The 21,415-nt window shown below is 36.0% G+C and overlaps 4 protein-coding genes across 5 annotated transcripts; 3 read left to right on the top strand and 1 right to left on the bottom strand.

The window, feature by feature from the left end:
* On the top strand, positions 1,786-7,062 carry LOC105160506 (homeobox-leucine zipper protein ANTHOCYANINLESS 2). Its single transcript, XM_011077906.2, has 9 exons — positions 1,786-2,721; positions 2,920-3,134; positions 3,241-3,358; positions 3,465-4,142; positions 4,344-4,445; positions 4,558-4,770; positions 5,557-5,731; positions 5,807-6,159; positions 6,295-7,062. The coding sequence occupies exons 1-9, from the start codon at positions 2,524-2,526 to the stop codon at positions 6,676-6,678; spliced, it is 2,436 nt and encodes an 811-aa protein (XP_011076208.1). The 5' UTR covers positions 1,786-2,523; the 3' UTR covers positions 6,679-7,062.
* On the top strand, positions 7,761-9,857 carry LOC105160504 (protein ROOT PRIMORDIUM DEFECTIVE 1). Its single transcript, XM_011077905.2, is given in 2 exon segments — positions 7,761-8,556; positions 8,558-9,857. Coding segments are annotated over 2 exon segments (1,338 nt in total). The 5' UTR covers positions 7,761-7,927; the 3' UTR covers positions 9,267-9,857.
* LOC105160503 (E3 ubiquitin-protein ligase XBAT33) lies at positions 14,506-19,236 on the top strand. Of its 2 annotated transcripts, XM_011077904.2 has the most exons (11): positions 14,506-14,753; positions 14,882-15,157; positions 15,326-15,385; positions 15,694-15,765; positions 15,988-16,172; positions 16,772-16,932; positions 17,020-17,078; positions 17,199-17,245; positions 17,331-17,474; positions 17,716-17,807; positions 18,390-19,236. In XM_011077904.2, the coding sequence occupies exons 2-11, from the start codon at positions 14,981-14,983 to the stop codon at positions 18,929-18,931; spliced, it is 1,539 nt and encodes a 512-aa protein (XP_011076206.1). In that variant the 5' UTR covers positions 14,506-14,753; positions 14,882-14,980; the 3' UTR covers positions 18,932-19,236. The 2 variants fall into 2 exon arrangements, with proteins under 2 accessions (XP_011076206.1, XP_011076205.1); XM_011077903.2 differs by having other exon boundaries at positions 14,506-15,157.
* LOC105160502 (CEN-like protein 1) lies at positions 19,413-20,676 on the bottom strand. The gene is made up of 4 exons (XM_011077902.2): positions 20,396-20,676; positions 20,230-20,291; positions 20,060-20,100; positions 19,413-19,901 (listed from the first exon to the last, which is right to left on the bottom strand). The coding sequence occupies exons 1-4, from the start codon at positions 20,594-20,596 to the stop codon at positions 19,684-19,686; spliced, it is 522 nt and encodes a 173-aa protein (XP_011076204.1). The 5' UTR covers positions 20,597-20,676; the 3' UTR covers positions 19,413-19,683.

Here is a 21,415-nt window from a genome sequence, read left to right as displayed (position 1 = left end):
TCAAATATTTTTTTTTATGATTAAGTTGTCCTTATACATGTTCACATGTTAATTGGTGTGAGGATGTATATTTTTAATATTTTAAAGATAATTTATTAAAAAAATTATTTACCCTACAATAAGTCAACGAGGATTATCGATTTTTATTTATTTATTTTTTGTTAATATAAAGAAATTCAGTGATTTCAACTAACGGATGGACCTATTTGTTGGACGAAAATAAGGATCATGAACACTAAATGTAATTTTTTAATGAATAATTACACTTTCTTCCCCTGAAGTTTGGTGTAATTTCACGTTAACCCCCCGTGGTTTTGGAAATTATATTAAGCACTCTTAAGATTTATTTCCGTCTAACAAATAAATCCATCCATTAGCCAAAATTCATTGAATTTGCTGATTTTGACCAAAAAAAAAAAGTTGAATAAAAATTCATATTTACATTTGATCGATTTTTAGCAAGTCAAACATTTTTTTCCTGACTAAACTATATTTATAACAGTGAAGATATACCTTCTCACATGCATTGACACATGAAAACGTATGAATGTAATTGATCATAAAAAAATTTATTTAATCTGCAATAAATCAATAATAAGTCAATTGGAGGGTAAATATTGAATTTTTTTTTAATTTGTTTGCTAATATAAGCAAGTTCAATGAATTTAGACTAGTGGATGAACTTATTTGTTAGGCAGAAGTAAACATCACAAGTGCTAGATCTAATCTTCCACACCAAAGAGGGTTTACGTGTAATTATACCAAACCTCATTGGAGGGATGTGTAATTATCTCATTTTTCAAACCACATAAAATCATAAAACAACATCTGCCAGAAAATAAAAAAAAACTATTACAAAACAGAAAAGACTCGAATTCGATTAAATGAATAAGGACCTCAAAATAAAGTCTGATTTGCAAAATATCTCTATTACTTACATGAAAATCTTGATTTGAATCTTTTATTCATGTAAATGGATCGTTCTTGAATATTATCTGAACTGGTATATAAATAATAAATATACATATATATACTAATTTATTATTTTACATTTATAAGATACATCATTAACTCTGAATAATTTGAAATTCTTGATGCTTAGATATTTTTTCATATCAATATATTCCCATTTATATTCACAAAAAATTTGAAAAATCCTGCAAATTACTCTGATATTTCAAAGTATATCCTCAAATCAAATGTCAAACGGTAATAAATAAATTAATAAAGTGAAATCCACGCACCGAATCACGAGCGTGGAGAAAGGGCATCCGGACACAGCACACGCACATTTGTAATAGGAGACCCCACGCCTACCCACCCTTGAAAATCCTATTAACGTTATTGCTATATATACAATTTCATTTATTCGCTCTTTTTTTTCCTATTTTTTTTCCCTCTTTTCTACCATTTCAAGGTTCAAGAATTGGGGTTCCAAATTCAATCTCAAGGCCCTTTCTTTTCCTTTCTTCTGTTCTTTGGATTTCTCAAGAAAAAATCAATCTTTCTTCTGCAACAGAGTCAATCTTGAAAAGGGCCTCTGGAAAAATTAAAAAAAGAAAAAAGAAAGAATTCATTGAGTGTAAGTGTGCCATTGGAGTCACTGTAAGTCAGCTCTAAACCTGCCAAGAATCATTTTTTATTGCAAATAAATTAATAACTTCGAGGAATAAGAAGTCTACAAATCTGGGAATTTGTATTTATCTGATTCTTTTATGTGTTAGAGTTCAGCTTCTTCTGCTCTGATGGTCACACTCAGAAGTCGCAACATTGGACTTTGGTGTTTAGATTTTGTATGCATATAAGCAAAAAAAAGAATCAGTAAAAAGGTGGTGTACTTTAATGTGTTATGTTGTCCTGTTCTAACCCTTTTTTCCCATAGGATGATGATTTGAGAATCACAAGTTAGGAAAAAGCTAAAATAGTGAAAAGGGTCTTTTTCTTTTGATGGAAAAGAATGTGGTTTTCTGGCAGTTTTTGTCGATTTGAAAGGGTGTTGAGAAGTCTACGTTGCGGTGTGGTTTTTTATGTGTGATGCCCTCTATTTTCTTCTTAAAGGCCCTTTTGTTTTTCTTCTTTACTGGGGTGACGGCTAAAATAGTCAAAACCCGAATCTTTGGTTTTATTAGAAGAGAACTAGGGTTTTTGAAGTGGGGGCCTGGGTATGGTTGTGACTTGTGAGAGCGTAGTAAGGAAGCTCTGTTGTCATGTACCAACCCCGTTTGGTTGTTCTTAAATTTTCTGGCGTTTTGGTTGGTGAAAATATGTGTTTGAGGTATAGCTAAGTTCTTGAAAGGCAAACCAGAACAGTGAATGCTTGTGCTGCCAGGAGTTAGGCTTTTGCGTGTGTTATTATTACTTTCGGTTATTGCTCGTAGATTTATATATGGAGATGGGCTTGTGGTGTTGAGGAGGAAGATGAAAGTTTGAAAGAGAGAGCGCCATTTTGAGTCTTGAGCTTTTTCTTGGAAGATAAAAAGGGTTCTCTTGTATTCTTCTCCTCTCATTTTTGCACTCTTTTAGATGAGCTTTGGGGGGTTCACTGGTAAAAGTAGTGGCGGCGGTGTTAGTGACCATAGTGGTGGTGGTGGGAAAATGGTGGCTGATGGTTTATGTTCTTATGGTATCATGTCAACTGGTGCTATTTCTCAGCCTTTGCAAATGGTCCATTCTTCTCATTCTCAACCTATGTTCATCTCTCCGCCCCTTTCTCTTGCCCTCGTATGAACTCTCTCTCTTTCTCTCTCTCTCTCTCTCTCTCTCTCTCTCTCTCTAAGTGTGTGTGTGTGTGTGTGTGTGTGTGTTGGCAAATGATTTTTATCTTCTGTTTGTCTTCTTGAGTTTTTAATATGTACATGTAATTCACTGTTGTTTGTTGTGTGATTGGAGTAATAAGTTCTGGGGTTTCTGATGAAGCAGCCTAAGATGGAGAACCTTGGGGAGATGGGCTTAATGGGTGAAAATTATGATAGTGGCTTAATGGGAAGGACAAGGGAAGATGAGCTTGACAGCAGGTCTGGCAGTGACAACTTTGAAACGGCATCAGGGGATGATCAGAACACCACTGAGAATAAGTCATCAAAGAGGAAAAAGTACCATAGACACACTGCATACCAAATTCAAGAGCTTGAAGCGTAAGTTTCACTATTGCCTCTCGTCTCTATTTCTGGTTTTGTTGTTTTAAGGTAAATACTAAATCAAAAGAACTTTTAGTACTCGCTGAGGTTTTTGCTCCTTTAGTTCTTTTAAGGACAATCCACATCCTGATGAGAAAGGAAGACTAGAACTTGGCAAGAGACTAGGCTTGGAGCCGAGGCAGGTGAAATTTTGGTTTCAGAATAGAAGAACCCAAATGAAGGTAATTTGCCAAAATAGTATGCTTGTTTTAGGTGAATCCCGTTTGTTTTCTCATATTAAAGTTGCTTGTTGAATTGGCATTACTGATATGAGTGTGATGATTAAAGACTCAACTGGAGCGCCATGAAAATTCGATCCTAAAACAAGAAAATGACAAGCTCCGCATTGAGAACATCGCCATGAAGGAAGCCATGAGGAACCCTATATGCGAAAATTGTGGCAGCCCAGCTATTCTTGGAGAAGTACCTATAGAGCAGCACCATCTTATGATTGAGAATGCGAGGCTGAAGGATGAACTCAGTCGACTTGGGATCCTAGCAAACAAATTCTTGACTAGGAACGGTGGTTCCATGCCTCCAATGGTTTGCAACTCAAAGTTGGATCTTGCAGTAGGAAGAAACAGCTTTTGTGGTTTGAACTCTATTGATTCTGCTTTGCCTTTGGGACTTGACTTTGGCAATAGGGTGCCTAATGCATTTCCCATGATGCAAACCAATGGGCCTGCCGTGGGCATGATGGGTGTTGATGCTCCCCTGGACCAGTCGTTGTTTCCAGAGCTTGCGTTGGCTGCAATGGATGAGCTGATGAAGCTAGCCCAGCTTGATAGCCCTCTTTGGTACAGAAGCTTGGACGGAGGCGGAGAATCCTTGAACCTTGATGAGTATATGAAGACATTTCCCCCTTGTATTGGCGTGAAGCCCAATCATTTCGTAACTGAAGCAACTAGAGCTACTGGTACCGTAATCATCAACAGCTTGGCACTCGTGGAAGCATTGATGGATGTGGTAATTTCTTCAATTATTAACAAGAATTCCTACTCCCAATACCAGATTTATATTATACTTATATTCAACTTATTGTTCCTCTACCAATGCAATTCATGGAATATAGCTTCCAATATGAGTGGCAAATATTTAAACGAGGTTCAAGTTTGGTATATCGTCTGCTTCACATCAATGGATTTCTAATATGCTTTCAGTATGCAGAATCAATGGACAGAAATGTTTCCATGGAACATAGGGAGAGCCTCAACTCTTAATGTAATCTGCCCTGGAATGGCTGGAAACAGAAATGGTGCACTGCAACTGGTATAGTATTCTTACCCCTCCAAGACCCTCAACATAAACCATGGGGAAACAAAATATAAATAATTAAATAAAAAAAGAAACACCTGAAGTCACTTTCTATCATGTATCCTAGATGCAAGCTGAGTTCCAAGTTCTTTCACCTATGGTCCCCGTCCGACAAGTAAAGTTCGTTCGCTTCTGCAAGCAGCATGGACAGGACATGTGGGCTGTGGTTGACGTGTCTGTTGATACCATCTTCCATGGCATAAGAGGCAACACTTCTGTGAATTGTAGGAGACTCCCTTCAGGTTGCATTGTGCAAAACATGGCAAATGGCTGCTCCAAGGTAACTGATGACAGTGAATTAGTAAAAGAGTTTCTCATGTCTGAATCCAACCTTAACCAACTCGCCTTAATTAGACGGGATTCTAGACTGGGTCATTATTGTATGTAATTAGATTAATGCGGATAGCTTGAATCCAACCCTCTTGACTTATGCTTGGCTTTAATTATTTTAAGCTGATCTTTATGATTCTTGACCATGAAAACTTCTAACTTTTACAATCCAGTACTTTAGTTGTCTGTTTCCAGTTTAGGGATGAATAGATGGAAAGCATCTGCAATATAATATTTCAAGACAACATAGATATTTGCATTTCAACCATATTTAAATATCTATAATCTTTCTTTATGGTAATGGCGTTGGGACTATAATTTTTGGTTGTGTATGGTTAAAGATACGATGCTTCTATTCTTCTCTCTCCCTCATCCTCCCCCCCCCCCCCCTACCCCCCACCCCCCCCCCCCCCCCTCTCTCTCACACGCACACACATACACATGTAATCACATGAATATTTTTTGTTATCCACGAGGCTGTATAAACTGGATTAAACTTTTTGTATCTTCTGAAGTTAACTAGTGACAGCCTCTGGATATGTGTTTCATCTGCACCCTAAGCGAGGAAATATTGGCATTATGATATAATGATTGTGATAGTAATACTTGATTTGATAAGCATAACATCTTTCTTTATACTTATTTATTTTCAATTTCTCTCATAATTTGCCTTTTCCCATACTATATTTCTTTCTTTGTATGATGAAACATATTAATCCTAAAAGATGAATTTCAGGTAACCTGGGTTGAGCACACGGAATATGACGAGAATATCATCCATAATTTGTACCGGCCATTACTCAGGTCTGGACTGGCATTTGGTGCACAGAAGTGGGTTGCCAACCTACAACGCCAATGCGAACTTTTTGCTACCATCAGGTCCTCTATGGCCTCCAGCAGAGATAATTCAGGTGCGACATTTATATGCTTTAGTTGCTCTCTGCAACAAACAACACTGGACGCTCAAACTCTCCCATGTTTTTCAGCACTTTCTGCAAACAACAAGAGTATCGTCATGCTGGCACAACGCATGACTCGTAGCTTCTGTACCGGAGTTTGTGCCACCGTCCACAAGTGGGAAGTAGTCCAAAGCTCTGATAATACCAAGTTGATGATGCGGAAGAGCATGGGTAATCCCGGGGAGCCACCCGGTGTTATCATGAGCGCTACAACTACAGTTTGGATGCCTGTATTACCTCATCATCTGCTTGAATTCTTGCAGAATGAGAAGATGAGGAGCCATTGGGACGTCTTATCTCAAGACGGTCCTATGCAACAGATGTTGCAGATTCCCAAGGGCCAGGATCCTGGCAACAACATCTGCCTTTTGAGTACTAGTGTGAGTGGTCATGCAATGTGTTAAACTTACGCTGCCTATTCAATATGTGAAACGTCTTGGATGTTCCTAAGACCATGGATGCTCGGTCAGTTCTCCATTTATTTCAGTTTCATTTTCTGTATTTCAAATTTGCAGGCTCCAGCATCCAGTGCAAATCAGAGCAGCGTGCTGATTTTGCAAGACACTTGTACGGACACATCCGGATCACTCATCGTCCATGCAGCAGTTGAAACAACATCAATGAACATAGTGGTGAACAGCGGTGATTCTTCCAGCATTGCCATCTTGCCATCGGGTTTTGCAATCGTGCCAGATTGTTATTCCAACTCCAACAATTCCGAGAACGGCAACGAGGGACATCGCGGTGGCGGCAGAAGCGGCTCGTTGCTTACCGTAGGGTTCCAAATACTTGTCAACAATCTGCCTGCAGCCAAACTAACAATGGAATCCGTCGACACCGTGAAGTCGCTCATTGCACGTACGCTTCAGGGCATCAAGTCTGGTCTCCAGTGCAGTTAGCGCGCATTCATTTCCTTACAAAAGCATACTAAATCTCAACATGCATGAAACTTGTCCATAAAAGAGAGAGATCAGATGCTACAAGGTTGGAGATGGCATTTTTGGACAGGGATTTGAGTCAAGAACGAACCTTTTGGTGAAAAGAAAAGAAACCCTCATGGAGTAGTATCAGGTAATGAAGTGTTGTTGGCACCAAGTGAAGGGTTGTGGTTCGGGTATTGACTCAAATGACCTGCGAAACAAAGGTTGTCTCTTTGTATTTAAATATGTTGTTTCTTAAAAACAATATACTGCTTGTGCTTACACCTTCATTTCATTTCATTGGTTTGTAGAAGATTTTGAACAGGTTTTTGGGTTGGTATTTATGGTTTGAGTTGTGATTGGTTTAAACCTCTCCAATGCTTCCTCTTCTCTTCTATATATGTATTTGTGTTTGCATGTAAAAAAATTGATAAACTACTTACATGACATCCTTAAAAGTTATTACAATGCTAACTATATTCCTATTCCTTTTCAAACTATAAAAATTTTCATATGTTAATTTTCCATCCTTACCAAATTAATTATTGCTAATTTTTTGTTGTTACACATACAATAATTACATTTTAATAAAATTTTAAAAATTATCATTGATTTGGGAATGGGATGATACACATATGGTGATATGAGGTTTTGATAATTTTATAAGAGAGAAAGATACCAGCTTGCATGCGGAGTATATATATGTTAAATGAAATAGAAAATATAGTGTATATATTAAGGGGTAAATTATAATTGGTTTTTATGAAATTTGCTATAATTACAACTGTTCTCTTATTATTTGAAAAATTACAAATGCCTTCATTGAATCAACGGTCTCTAACAAATATCCCAACATAATAAACTATTGTAGAGAATATTTATTAGACGATTATGAGAATATTTTTAATTTTTAAATAACGACAAGTATTAAAAAATTATAATAAATTTTGAAAGAGTCCGTGATTTGTTCTTTATTAAATGAGCAATAATATAAACAAAACCTTCCATTCACTGTATTCTCTTTTGGGCCGTGAAGCCCTTTTTGTAACCATTGTGTTCTCTAAGAATTCCAAAATTACACTACGACCCACATTACTCTCTTTAATATCAGTTAGTCCCCACAATTCATTCTAATTTCCACCAGCCTCCACTCCGGCTTCCCTGTTAATACACCACCCAAAATCAAAATCAAGAACCTTAAACCCCCAAAACCCTAAACCCCTGTGAAATGCGAGCGTTTATTTCGTCCGCGTCAAAGCTATTCAGCTCCAGAATCCTTACCCGATCCATGTCTCAGTCCACATCCATACCCAGAAAACAAGCGCGAGTTCGAGACCACGGGTACGACGACTACATGGAAATCGAGAAGAAAGTGCGCAAAGTCCTCAAATTCCAAGAACTTATCCTCTCACAACCCAACAACATGATCTCCATTTCACGCCTGGACTCTCTCTCCCGCCGGCTCGGATTCAAGCAATTTGAATCGGGTCGGTTTATTCTCAAATTTCCGCACGTTTTCCAAGTGTTTGAACACCCAGTGCAGCGAATCCTGTATTGCCGGCTATCCCGGAAAGCAGTTTCGCAGATTGAGCAAGAAAATGAAGCACTTTTGCGGCAAATACCCGATGCTGTGACCCGGATAAGGAAATTGTTAATGTTGTCAAATACGGGTCGAATTAGGTTAGAACATGTGCGCATTGCGCGGAAAGAGTTTGGATTGCCGGATGATTTCGAGTACTCGATAATTTTAAAGCACCCGCAATTTTTCCGATTGTTTGATGCTGATGAAACTAGGAATAAGTATATTGAGATGGTGGAGAAGGATAGCAGCTTAGGTGTTTGTGAAATTGAGAGAGTGAAAGGGTATTGATGCTGAGGATATTCGGTTTTCATTTATCGTTAATTTTCCACCCGGTTTTAAGATTGGGAAGTATTACAAAATTGCTATGTGGAAATGGCAGAGGCTGCCTTACTGGTCGCCGTATGAAGATATTTCTGGGTACGACCTGAGGTCGTTGGAGGCACAGAAGAGGATGGAGAAGAGGGCGGTGGCAATGATTCACGAGCTGTTGTCTTTGACAGTGGAAAAGAAGATGTCATTAGAAAGGATTGCGCATTTTAGGATGGCAATGGATTTGCCCAAGAAATTGAAGGAGTTCTTGTTACAGCATCAGGGGGTCTTTTACATTTCGACAAGAGGGAATTATGGGAAGTTGCACACTGTTTTCCTGAGGGAGGCGTATAAGAAAGGGGAATTGGTGGTGCCAAATGAGTTGTATTTGGCAAGGAGGAAGTTGGCTGAATTGGTATTAGTGAGTCCAAGGAAAGCGAGATTGGATAAGGAGTTGGTTAATTATAGGAGGGATGGACTGGAAGATGATGCGAAGAGTGCTAAAAGAGACTATATGGAGGATGATTTTCAGGTGAATAGGAATGGCAGTGGAGACTTGGAGGTTGGAACTGAATCAGATGGTGATGTGGATTTTAGTGATGCTTCTGTTGACTCGGATGAGGGTGACAGTTCTAATGAAAGTGGTGTGGAGGAGTCTTGTGCAACAAAATCATGATGTTATTCCAAAATTGCTGGTAGCTATCCATAACATTGCAAATGCTGTATTGCAGATGCCTTACTTGGGGAAACTTTGGAGGCCGGAAGAGGTGAACATATCAGGATGTGGTTCTTATGTGCGAGATCGCCTTTTCATCATTGCTGAAATAGTCCAAGTCCTAATCATCTGATATATTATAAGAACTTCACTTTATAGTTTGACATGCAATATGGATGGAGGAGTTGCACACTGCAATATACTTTTGATGCATCTGTAGATTTGATCATCCATACCACGCATGCAAAGGAAAAGTCATCCAGTGGACGGTCAAACTTTGATGTCTTGATGGTAGATGGTATCAAGCTTGCAAAATGAGGATGTTGGACCATAACTCTCCTGCTAATGAAATGGAATGCGGGACTGGACTAAATTATTATGTTCACTTCAGTCAATGGTGGTTTAATTGCTGATTGTTGAGGAAATCGCCTGGAACTGCAGGTTTTAGTGCTTACAGAATGCAATATTGCATTGTATAGGGTGCCATATCCATAGAATACTTATGAGGGGGGTTTCATGAATTCAATATATAACTCAGGTGCCTAATTCAAATCCGCAGTAAGTTTTTTCTCCTCAATTTCATGTGAATTCTTGTTCAGTCTAAACTATGTCTCAACATGGGATACATCGAAGCAATTTACTGATGTGAAGATTATGTGTCTGAAGCACATATCTTAGCCCTTTCCCCAATCTCAAGATTGTGGTCCTTATTACTGATTATGCCAATGAAAATGTTTGAACTCTTGAATCTGATGATTTTTATCTCAAGGTATTCCCATAAATGATAAATCTTGGTTTTCCAAATACTGCAATAGGATCCAAATCCCACAAAGACAAGTTGCTTATGTAATTGATGATTGCAAACTTGCAATAAACTATTGACAACTAGGTTTACTTGAGTCAAAGATTAAGGTCAGAAACTCAGATATTTAAGGATCCATATTTGCAAGTCTCTTTCAAATGAAATCATCAGTTACTACATAAGACGTTGATGATGACATTGTTCCTCTGCAGGCACGCCACCTTTGTATTTGTTAGTTGTTAATTCTTGAAGATATTTTGAATGGAGTGAATTATTATATTACTGAAATGTGTGTGATCAGCTGACCAATCTATATCTGATTCGATTGATTGATAATTGATTACATTGCATTGTTTAATTCCGAATGCTTATTGGTGAACCCTTTTCCTGGATTTGGATTCAGTAAGAAGTGTGAATTTTTCGATTGGTAAAATGCGGGAAAACTTAAAAAAAAAAAATATTATAAATAATCTGAATTTATTTTATTTAAAAAGTAGTATTTATCTTAGGAAAATCCTAGAACCCATCTTGGTATTATGAGTTATACATTTAACTTTAAGGCTACGTTTGGGGTAAATTATTATGAAATTTGTGATTAAAAATAATTTATAAAACCCACTTCAATTGCTAAACCCAGCAGCCACGTCTCTTGGTGGGTTCTTTTATTAAACAGAAGTAGTGATTAATACGGGGCGGAGCAATACATTTTATGAAGTAAATATGAATTCCTCAATATGAACAACAGAGCAAGACGTGTAATAGCAGTTAAACAAAATTACCTGAGATTAACTTTTACATTTATTATTGTATGGATGATGGAAGTTCCTTTTCAATAATCATTGTCTCATACGTAATAACTACTTCTGCTTAATCCAAATGCAACCAAAACCTCCTAACCCTTTATCTCATTTTTAGAAATTATTTATCATACATATTTCAGGATCCATTCGTCATTTGTAATTGTTTTTTTTTTTTTCTCGTTTCATCACAAAATAAGATTTTAAGGGATTATAATTTTAATTTTAAAATTATATATTCGTCGTCGAAAAATTCAAGATCAAATGAATTTAAATTAATTTTTATAATAAATAATAATTATAAAAAAATAAAAAGAATGAGTGAGTGTTGTCAACAGCCAGAAGCCAACGACCCCAAACAAATAGTACTTGACTACTGGATCAAACATTTAATTATCCATACGAAGACTATGATTTTATTTTATTTTATGTTTTTACTATATTTATTAATTATAATATGTATTTGAAGGAGGTATAAATTATGTATTACCAATTTCTAACCACTCAAATCTCTTTGGTGGCATCCAGAAATGATGATCAACTTGACACAAGTCACTTTCACGTACTCACCTAATACCATAAATAATTAAACACCTCGACCCCATTTTTGTTGTAATAATCGATATTGATCATGTCTCTTACTTTGTACTTATCCATGTTTATTAGTATAGAAACATCTCATGAATATGTGGAATACAAGCAATAGGTATCTTATAGATTCTTAGTCATGTAGATTCTTAGGGTTGAGAAAATTGGACATTCTTGTCAATTTTTTATGTTGTTGGAAGGGTGTTGTTCCAATGGTGTTAAGTATTATTAATATATTGTAAATTTGAATTTAATGAATTTTTATGTATATTTATATTTACAGTGATCTAAATTTAAAATAGATGTCATCTATATGAGTGTATCATGTATGGGCAGCCGTTACGATTTCAAATATAGTCATCAGATTATATCTCCACAAATCAAGTCAGAGAGCTGGCAATAAGGCATAATTCAATTGACGAAGTTGAGGTCTTATGACTCTAAGGTCAATAGTTCGAATCCCGTCAACGTGTGGGATATTATTCTAATTTAATAATAAGCGTTGATTAAATATAACTATTTGATATATATATGATTATTATAGTTATTAGATATAAATATTTGATATTGATGATTGTAATCGATTTATTTAAAAAATATTTGATATGAATGAATATTTTGTTTCTTAATATACTACAGTCCGTGTCTTGTTGAGGCCTTATTATCATAGACTAAGTACTAAGATAAATCATATAAATAATATTTATAAAAAAGCAAATTAGAATAGGAAAATTTAATAAATATCCGATAGTTGTGTGTAGATTAGGCACGTAAAGAAACTTTGATTCACTTCTCCGGACCTACTTCTCTCTACCTTTCTGCTTATCCAAACATTTTATACACATATCATAAATATATATATATATATATATTAAATTAATAATAAAAAAGTTAAATTCGGGTTCCCACCACCATAATTTTGATAATATATTAATAATGATAATAATAAAAGTTAGGATGTTCCCTCAAAAAGTTTGAATTTTTGTTACAGTGAAAGAATAGAGACAAGAGCAGAGCAGGTCCCTCAAATCTGAATGGATGTTCCCCAAACCCACCTAATTCTTTACGTACAATCCGAGTATTGTTGTACTATAATTAATTACCATCTATCTATCCATATATATATATATATATAATATAATTATTTTTAAATTATTAAACCTGTTTTTCTGTACTAAACAGGGGCTAATTCTCTGTTCAACGCAGGTTCTTTAATGCTCCTAATTAATTAATCAATTTGTCTTTTATTACAACAAATAATAGGATAAATTACAATGAATTTTCTCGAAATTGTCATAATTACATATAATTTCTTATTATTTGAAAAATTACTGATATCTCTTAATTTTAACGATCGTCCACCAACTAATCCATCTCACAGTCCCCATTAGATTTTCTATTCATTTTTTTTTGTTAACTTACTCAAAACGTACTCTTGATCTATGAATTATAACTTTTAATAGTTTAAAATTTATATTTATATTATATCACATGAAAGCTGGTTATATTTTATCCTAAAAATAATGTGATAATGAGTTTTGAGTCAACAATTATAGTGATAAGTTGTGGTAGAGTAGATTCATTAGATGGGTCTAAACCTGTGAGTAGTGAGTAGCTCAGAGTTTGATGTACTTTGAGCTTTTTTTCCTGAGAATTTAATTGGTGGGGTGGGGGAGGGTGTAGGGTAGGGTGGTGGATATTTTGCAGCTGAAATTAAGGCAGCGGTGTGGAGAAATTGTAATAAGAGTGGATGTCCGATTCCGAAGCAAGGGGCAAAGGGGTCCACTCATTACGGACTACTATCATTTCATTTATGTCTCTCCCCTTCATTTTTCTTCTCTTTTTTCATTGAGATTGTTAGTCTCTTAATCCATCGTATAATTATACATAAATTTTATATGATTTTAAAAATTATATTTAATATTTGTTTATATTTTAATAAATATATTTATTTATTAATTAAAATTTATTTAATTTGTTGATATTGATAAAAAAAATTAAATAAAAATCTGTATTTATCTCTTATTGATATATTGCAAGTCAAATAAATATTTTCTAATCAATCTGCATTTATCCATCTTCACACATTAATACATGTGATGAGATATATTTTTTACTTTGTAATTACAATTTTATCAATAAACTGTAAAAATAAACATATAAAAACTAATTTTTATATCACATGTCAACGAATAATAAATCAGCGGTCCAAAATTTTGGTGGTGCTAAAAGTTTTAGAATTTCAATATTTAAGAATCTAAATTTTTAGTTTATTTTATTTTCTGCCTTTTTTTCAGAGGTTTTTCGATGCAAAAACCTGCCGTATTTATTAGTAATGGAAGATTTTTATAATAGTATGAGAAAGATAATTTATTTATACTTTTCATTAAGTGAGAGATCCTAGAATAATCACTATGATTTGACAAAAAAATGAATTACCTAAAATGCCCCTGACTATATTTATTTTTTCCACAAATAATCGTGTTGTTTTATTAATCGATTTAACTAATAACTTTTTATTCCAACACATTTGAAGTATTTTTATTTTATCAGTTCTGGCAATTATTTATTTTTTTAATTTAATTAAAGATATAATAAAAATTTAATTATATATATATGTATGTGGAGTGTGGTGTGTATATATATATGAAGTCCCATATATATCACCAAACTCAACCAAGTTGCTTTGCTTGTGATGCAAATCATTAGAAAATGTAAAAAAGAGAAGGGAATAAAAGAGGGGGCAAGAAAGACAAACGCCAATAAGTTGAAGAGCTACGGATTTCAAAGCAAAGCATTAAAGAATTACATGTAAATCCAAAATTTCGAACAAGAACATCAAAAAACACGCACCAAATATTCAATGAGAGAGAGAGAGAAGGCAAAAAGGGTTGCCTTGACAGCGGCATCCACTCCCTCTTTTCTTCCCCACTATGCTTTCTCAAAGCAAGACATCTTTGAAATTTTTTAACAACATAATTCCAAGCAACCTCTGAGAAATATGTGCAAAATGTACTTTGAAGAAAGTATTTTTATCAACTGCTTTTTTCCAGAAATTTTGTGGGATTTTGTATCTGTGTCTGAAAATTGTTTTTTTCTCACTTTAATTTTTTTTTATGTAAATTGTACATATTTTGATGAGTGAATTGGGTTTTTGTTTTTTGTTTGGTTGGGAAACACACACACTCACACACAGTACACACATAGATACAGTCCATCTAAAAAGAGCTCACCGTAATCAAGAAAATTTTCCCATGTCGAGTAAGGAGTTAATCCTTTTTTACCATTTTCGTCTTACTTTCTTGGAAAATTTGTTTAACGACGGTTGACCTAATTATCTTTCTTTACATAATAAACTCCCTTCACTTCTCACACTCCAACTCCTATAGGTCCACAGACAGATACATAAATCTAGATAAAGATTTAGAGGGAGGAAGAAATAGAGCCCGCAAAATCTTTTGCCTTGAGGGGTGAAAACGGTGAAAAGAATGGGGAATTCGTTTGGGTGTTCTGCCTCAGGGGAGAGATTGGTATCAGCTGCAAGAGATGGAGATTTTGTTGAGGCAAAGATGTTGTTGGATTGCAATCCATGCCTTGCAAAGTACTCCACTTTTGGTGGTTTGAACTCTCCTCTTCACTTTGCCGCTGCTAAAGGCCACAATGAGGTGAAGAGAGAATCCAATTGTTCCATCCTTACATTTTGTTTTTTTAGGTTTCTTGGAAAGCCCATTAGTGTGTTTTCTCCTTTTGTGTGTTGATTTCTTGTGTGTGATTTGTGTCCCAATTCGCGGGTTTGGATGCGACCCCTCATTTGTGGAAGTTTGGGTTTTTAGATTGTGGCATTGTTGCTGGAGAATGGAGCTGATGTGAATTCAAGAAATTATTGTGGGCAGGTACAAGATTTACCTATTTCGCTTCTGTGATTCTGAAGTTTGTTTCTTTGGGGAAGAATGCTTAATTGTGTTCTGGGACATGAATTGTGTGGTCTCTCTCGTTTTCCTTTTTCCAAGAAATGAGGGACAACGCTAAAGTCCTATGTCAGCAATTTGCTGTTTTAATGGGAGATCAGCTGGGTTGTGATTTTGATTGTTTAAATGAATTTTGGGAGAGTATTATTGGGAAATTTTCCTTTGATCAAGAGATCACCGCTGGATCTTTGTCAAATCGGAGTCTTTTACATGTTGCTTAACTGCTTCTGCAGACAGCTTTGATGCAAGCATGTCGATATGGACACTGGGAAGTTGTTCAAACTCTTCTTCTTTTCAGATGCAATGTGAGTTATTCACTTTGAACTCCTTTTTCCTTTTCTCTTTCTCCCTTTTCTATATAGTAGGAAAATTTGGTTTAGGAAGCTTTATAATCTAGTTCAGTATTTCATCTTCACATTCAGATGCAATTAATTAAGTTACAGGTTTGGTTCCGTCCTATTAAATTTGGGTGCTTATCTTAGATTGTTGAATTTTCTATTGAGGGTGCTGTTCTCGGTGCCTTTCAGGTTACTAGAGCAGATTATCTTAGTGGGAGGACTGCTCTTCATTTTGCAGCTGTCAATGGACACGTACGATGTATGCGATTAGTGGTTGCTGATTTTGTTCCAAGTGCTCCATATGAATCCTTAAATGCTCAAAAATTAAGTGACAGAACTGATTCTTCTAATTCTAAAACCAAGAATGAACAGAGGTTTGTGGTTTTAAATATGTTCTAGTTTTGTTCTCGGTTGTTAAAATCATGTAAGTTCCATGTTGGAAGTGGCACATGAAGATTATCCTAGTCTGCTTCTTTCTTCTATTGTAAATAGTTCTTTGCTGAGGGTCAGACCAGCATAGGGTGAAGCATTTCCCATGAAATTTGAGAAAACAATAGCGTGTTTGAGGTTGCTGGTGGGTAAGCTTTGGAGTGTCTAAGAGTGTTTTCAATCCATTAGGGATGGACTAATGGAGAAAGATGAACTTGGAATAAAGAAGAACAGAAATTGAAGGGACTGCTGTAATATGATGATTTTGGTAACTTTGCTGATAAAAGATCTATGTTTTGACCATTCATTTTACCTCATGATGAGGATATTATTCATAGTGATAAAGAGAATTTTGATATGGTTGTACGATATGACGGCTTGCAAGAATTTGAGGATTTTTTGTTGGAAATTTGGTTGATCGTTTTCTTGAATTAGAAGCTGATATACAAAACTTGCCGCTGTGATGATAATGGTTATTCATCTAAAACGAAGCATAAACCTATACCTGTTGCTCATTATTATACATTTCCCTTTTCCACTCCAGCTCACTCTCCAAGCTTGTAAACAAGGCTGCCGATGGTGGTATTACTGCTCTTCATATGGCTGCCTTGAATGGATACTTTGACTGTGTCCAGCTCCTACTTGACCTTCATGCAAATGTATCAGCTGTTACATTCCATTATGGAACATCAATGGATCTGATAGGTAGGTAACTTTCTTAACGGTAGATAATCTATTTGGAGATACCTCTATTTCTTCATCTATTGAAGCTACCTGTTCATACTTTTACAGGGGCTGGAAGCACTCCTTTGCATTATGCAGCTTGTGGAGGAAATCTAAAGTGCTGCCAGGTGATTATAAGTTCATTTTCATTAACTTCTACTTATTACCAATAATAATTGGCACCTGTATGTACTTTCTTGGTACTTCTGGTTGTCATTTACTAACTATGACACTTTCTGCTTCTGCAGATCCTTCTTGCAAGAGGTGCTAGTCGTTTATCATTAAACTGCAATGGGTAATGCCCTCTAGATATATTCTTCTTAACTTTGATTATGTACCTATCCGTGTGCAACACCTGATGAACGTGTGTTCTGTTTCAGATGGCTTCCACTTGATGTTGCAAGAATGTGGGGTCGTCATTGGCTTGAGCCCTTGCTTGAACCTAATTCTGATTTGCCAATCCCAATATTTCCACCTTCTAATTATTTATCGTTGCCACTCATGAGCGTGCTAAATATAGCAAGGTAAGATTCAGTAACTTTTTACCACTGACCTTGGTATGTTTTAATATATGTTGTTACTTATCCCCCTAGCAGCATATACTATTCAGATGCTAATAATAATATCAAACTATAGTTGAATATGAACGTAAAATTTTGATTGATTGTGGCATTATTCTTGTTCTGTTATGTATTTAAGTAGCTTTATTCTTTTCTCCTTTATTCAAGTTTTGATCTTCAACGTTGAAAATTCTGGCTGCTTCAGAGAATGTGGGTTGCAGTTCTCAGCAAGTGCCTCTGATGATGCTGATATTTGTGCTGTTTGCCTGGAGAGAGCTTGTAGTGTAGCTGCTGAAGGTATGCTCTCTCTTTCACTATGAACATACTACTGTCCTTGTATAAATTATAATTGCTCCGTGGTCCTTTCTATCACTTACTTTGCAGGTACCCAGATTTCTTTCTTCTTATTCATTCTGCTCTGTGTTGGCCATCACATGGTTGGCAAAAATGGGCTTAAATACATGAAGATTTTGAGTATTTTTGTTCTACTCAATGATACTTATAGTGGCATATTTATCTTACCATAAACAGCATCAACACTGTTACAGTGACTTAAATATGACTAAATCGAAGCTGTTATAATCAAAATGAGTTACTTGGTATACATGTTACTACCAACCATTAGGTTTATACCGTTTACTTGATATAAATCCTAGTTACTGTCAGCCACAGGTTCCCAAGGGCCATAAGTACAACATGAACCGAGCTCATGTGTGAGTGAAACAGATTATAAATCAAGAAATTATGGTTTTAAGGTCTGATCTCATTATGCCCAGATGCATAATGAGTTGTGTCTGTTTCATGTCCCATAGTTAAGTAACATCAGGAAGTACTATAATCTTGATTCTGGCACTAATTCACTCAAATTCTGACCTCCAGGGTGCGCACATGAACTTTGTGTAAGATGTGCTCTATACCTCTGCTCGACCAGCAACATTCCTTCGGAATCATCAATACCACCTGGTTCCATACCCTGTCCTCTTTGTCGACATGGCATCGTGTCTTTTGTCAAACTGCCGCGTTCTTCAGCAAAGGAAATCAAATTACCTTTATCACTTAGCTTATGTACACCATGCATGCTTCACCCCAGAGAACAAGATGTATCTGAAACTGTCGGCTCACCAGATATGAGAAAGAAACGTGTGGATTCAGTTTCGTCGGATATTTTCTGCCCAGTCACTTGTAGCCCGTTTCCTTCTGTTGCTATCCCGCTATGCACATGCAACGAAGGGCCTTGCCCAAATTTTGATGCTGGAGAGAGTGATCACCAGGAAGAGTCTCCTCAACGTTCACAATCCATATCAGATGAGCAGGAGAAAATGGAAGGTATGAGATTGGAGAAAACGACCTGTTCGAGTATGTTTTGGGGGAGACGAAGCTGCAGCAGGGAGCATCAATGCAATGCTGAGATCAATGCATGAACGATTTAGTGGAAGGTCAAATTCATACTTTTCTATTGATTCAAGCTAGTTGGATTTTAGGTTTCACGAGTGTTTCAGAAGTGGATTTGCTTGCTTCTGTTTCTCTTCCTGAGTCAATCAACTACATCTGCGGCTGGTTGACGACTTCTTGATCTATTGTCGATGTTTTTAGGAAAATCTTTAGGAGCTTGTAAAAATCTGTAAGGCAGAAAATTACTGATTATAGCAGCCCACCAGCTGATTGGTGGCATTTTTCTTTGATAATTGATTGGTTTTATGGTGAAAAAAAATATTTGTTGCCCTGATATTTGTACACAGAATCTTGTCTGAGTCAATGAGGCATTGCCTTGGTTCTGCTTCAAACTGTGAGCTATTCTTGTTTGAGTTGGGGCTAGTTAATGTTACTGCGAACGAACTTTTATTACATAAACAATTGTGCAATGGGCAGAAGATCTATCCATTACAGTTGCGATACATGATAAACAAACTATAATAACAATCATGATTATTGTGACACATGATAATCAGGGGACTACAGGACAATCCCATTACACATGCAGCAAAAACACCCTTTATTTTCTTTTATAAGTATCCATTTTCTAACATCATCAGAACCTTGAAGAAAGCTAAAAAAGCTTGTGGGACCCCTCCAGTTTCCAAACATAGTAAAGGGTTTTATGACACAAAGCAACACAAGAAACCTCAATATAACACCCCTTTGTTGTTTTTGCGTGATATTCCAGGTCTAGTTTTTATCTTCTCCTGCAGGCAGTCTCTCTTTGTGCATTGAAATAAACTGCGGCAACCGGCAACCCTAAGCCATTCTCTTCAGCAAATCTCCTTGTATTGAAGAGATCTCTTGAAGCTGGTGGCCTCACAGTGTGCCTGGCTTTCTGCCTGAACAGAAGGAACACATACCGATGGATCCCAATGACTGGTTTCGGTGTCTCGTAGCTCACAATCTCTCTCCCTGGTTCAGGTAAAATGCACAGAAATCCCACTTATGATTACTTTCATAATGCATTATTAGTTAACTATAATAGCAAAACTCGAAGCATATTTTGTTAATGGTCATTTGCTATTCTGAGTTTGAGTGTGTAATATATCTTGTTTAAAGCAATTACTTACCAAAAGAAGCATCAGTGGTGCCTGGAATGTCTGTAACTATCCTGAAAACCAAATCGAATCACATAAATTCTTGCATAGAATATTCACATAAATATAAAATAGACGATAGCGTAATGCCTAACGTATAAATTGTATTCGTCGTTAGACGTTTAAGTTGAAAATCAACAGACCAGTGGAGATGTTCCCTCAAGTATGGATCACTGGGGCCTGGAACATCAGGATCAGTCATCACCTTCAAGAACATGCAAACATGAAAATGTGAGAAAATCACACACTACACTCACAGAAAACACACACAATGGTGGTGTATATATGTATAATGGCAATGGCAATTACAAGAGTATAAGCAGCCCTCAGATCTTCTCCACCTATCTCGACTCGGGGTTTAGACGTAATGACCGAAGGCATGAGCTCATGGCCATTGGAGACCTGTTTGTTGCTGTTGAAGGTTACAGTCAACTTGACACAAGGTATAAAACTGTCAACAACTTCTCCTATAACTCTCCCTACAGAAAGTGGATCTAGCTGCCTCGACATTATTAGGACAACCTTTGCAAAGAGTTAAGAAGACAATGTGACACTTGAACACTTAAGGGAAATGAGGTTTTGTCTGTTTTATGTGTGAGATTGATACAATAATTTTCAGGGCTTTTTATAGAGGAAACAAAGAAACCAAAGGGGCATAGATTCTCAAGAATCTATCTCTGCATGCAATAAAAAGTTGCCCTATATGCTCAACGAAACATGTTAAAAAGAACTTTGCAACTTAGCTGTCTTCTTCAGAGTGGAGGCTGATGAATATTTCTTGGAACAGACCCCTCTTGAAGTTTAAACTCCTATATTAAATTATTAACATTTGTGGTTGCAATAACAACAGTTTCTCGAATATCGACACATTCATAATTAATTCAAATCGGGAAAGAACTATGATTATAAGTTTTTATGCCCTCTATTCAACTCGATAACTCTTGCTTGCTTGTAGTCTCTCCTAATTACTATATACCGTCCAAATCATTTATGTTAAACTAATTCCGACCAATCCAACAAAATCTTGAATGTAATCTCTTGCAGCAAAGTATTACACGCAGCAGTCCATTATTACATGCAGTTCAAATCTTTTATTTCAAACTGATGGTTCTATTCAACTTTAATGAAATCTTGATTATAGTCTCTTGCAACCAAGTATTGGCAGCACCTATTCTTACAATTCAACTTATATTCCATTATTGTCATAACCAGCTAGTTCCCCATTGGCCAAGAGTTCCTATTACAATACACACAATGTCTATGGGTGATTGGGTGGATGAGAATTAAGAATATAACTTTTTGTAATTGAAAACAATATCTTGAGCAAAT

Source organism: Sesamum indicum, linkage group LG4, assembly GCF_000512975.1.
Source record: "Sesamum indicum cultivar Zhongzhi No. 13 linkage group LG4, S_indicum_v1.0, whole genome shotgun sequence".
Classification (NCBI taxonomy): domain Eukaryota; kingdom Viridiplantae; phylum Streptophyta; class Magnoliopsida; order Lamiales; family Pedaliaceae; genus Sesamum; species Sesamum indicum.
This window is presented reverse-complemented; position numbering and strand designations above follow the sequence as displayed.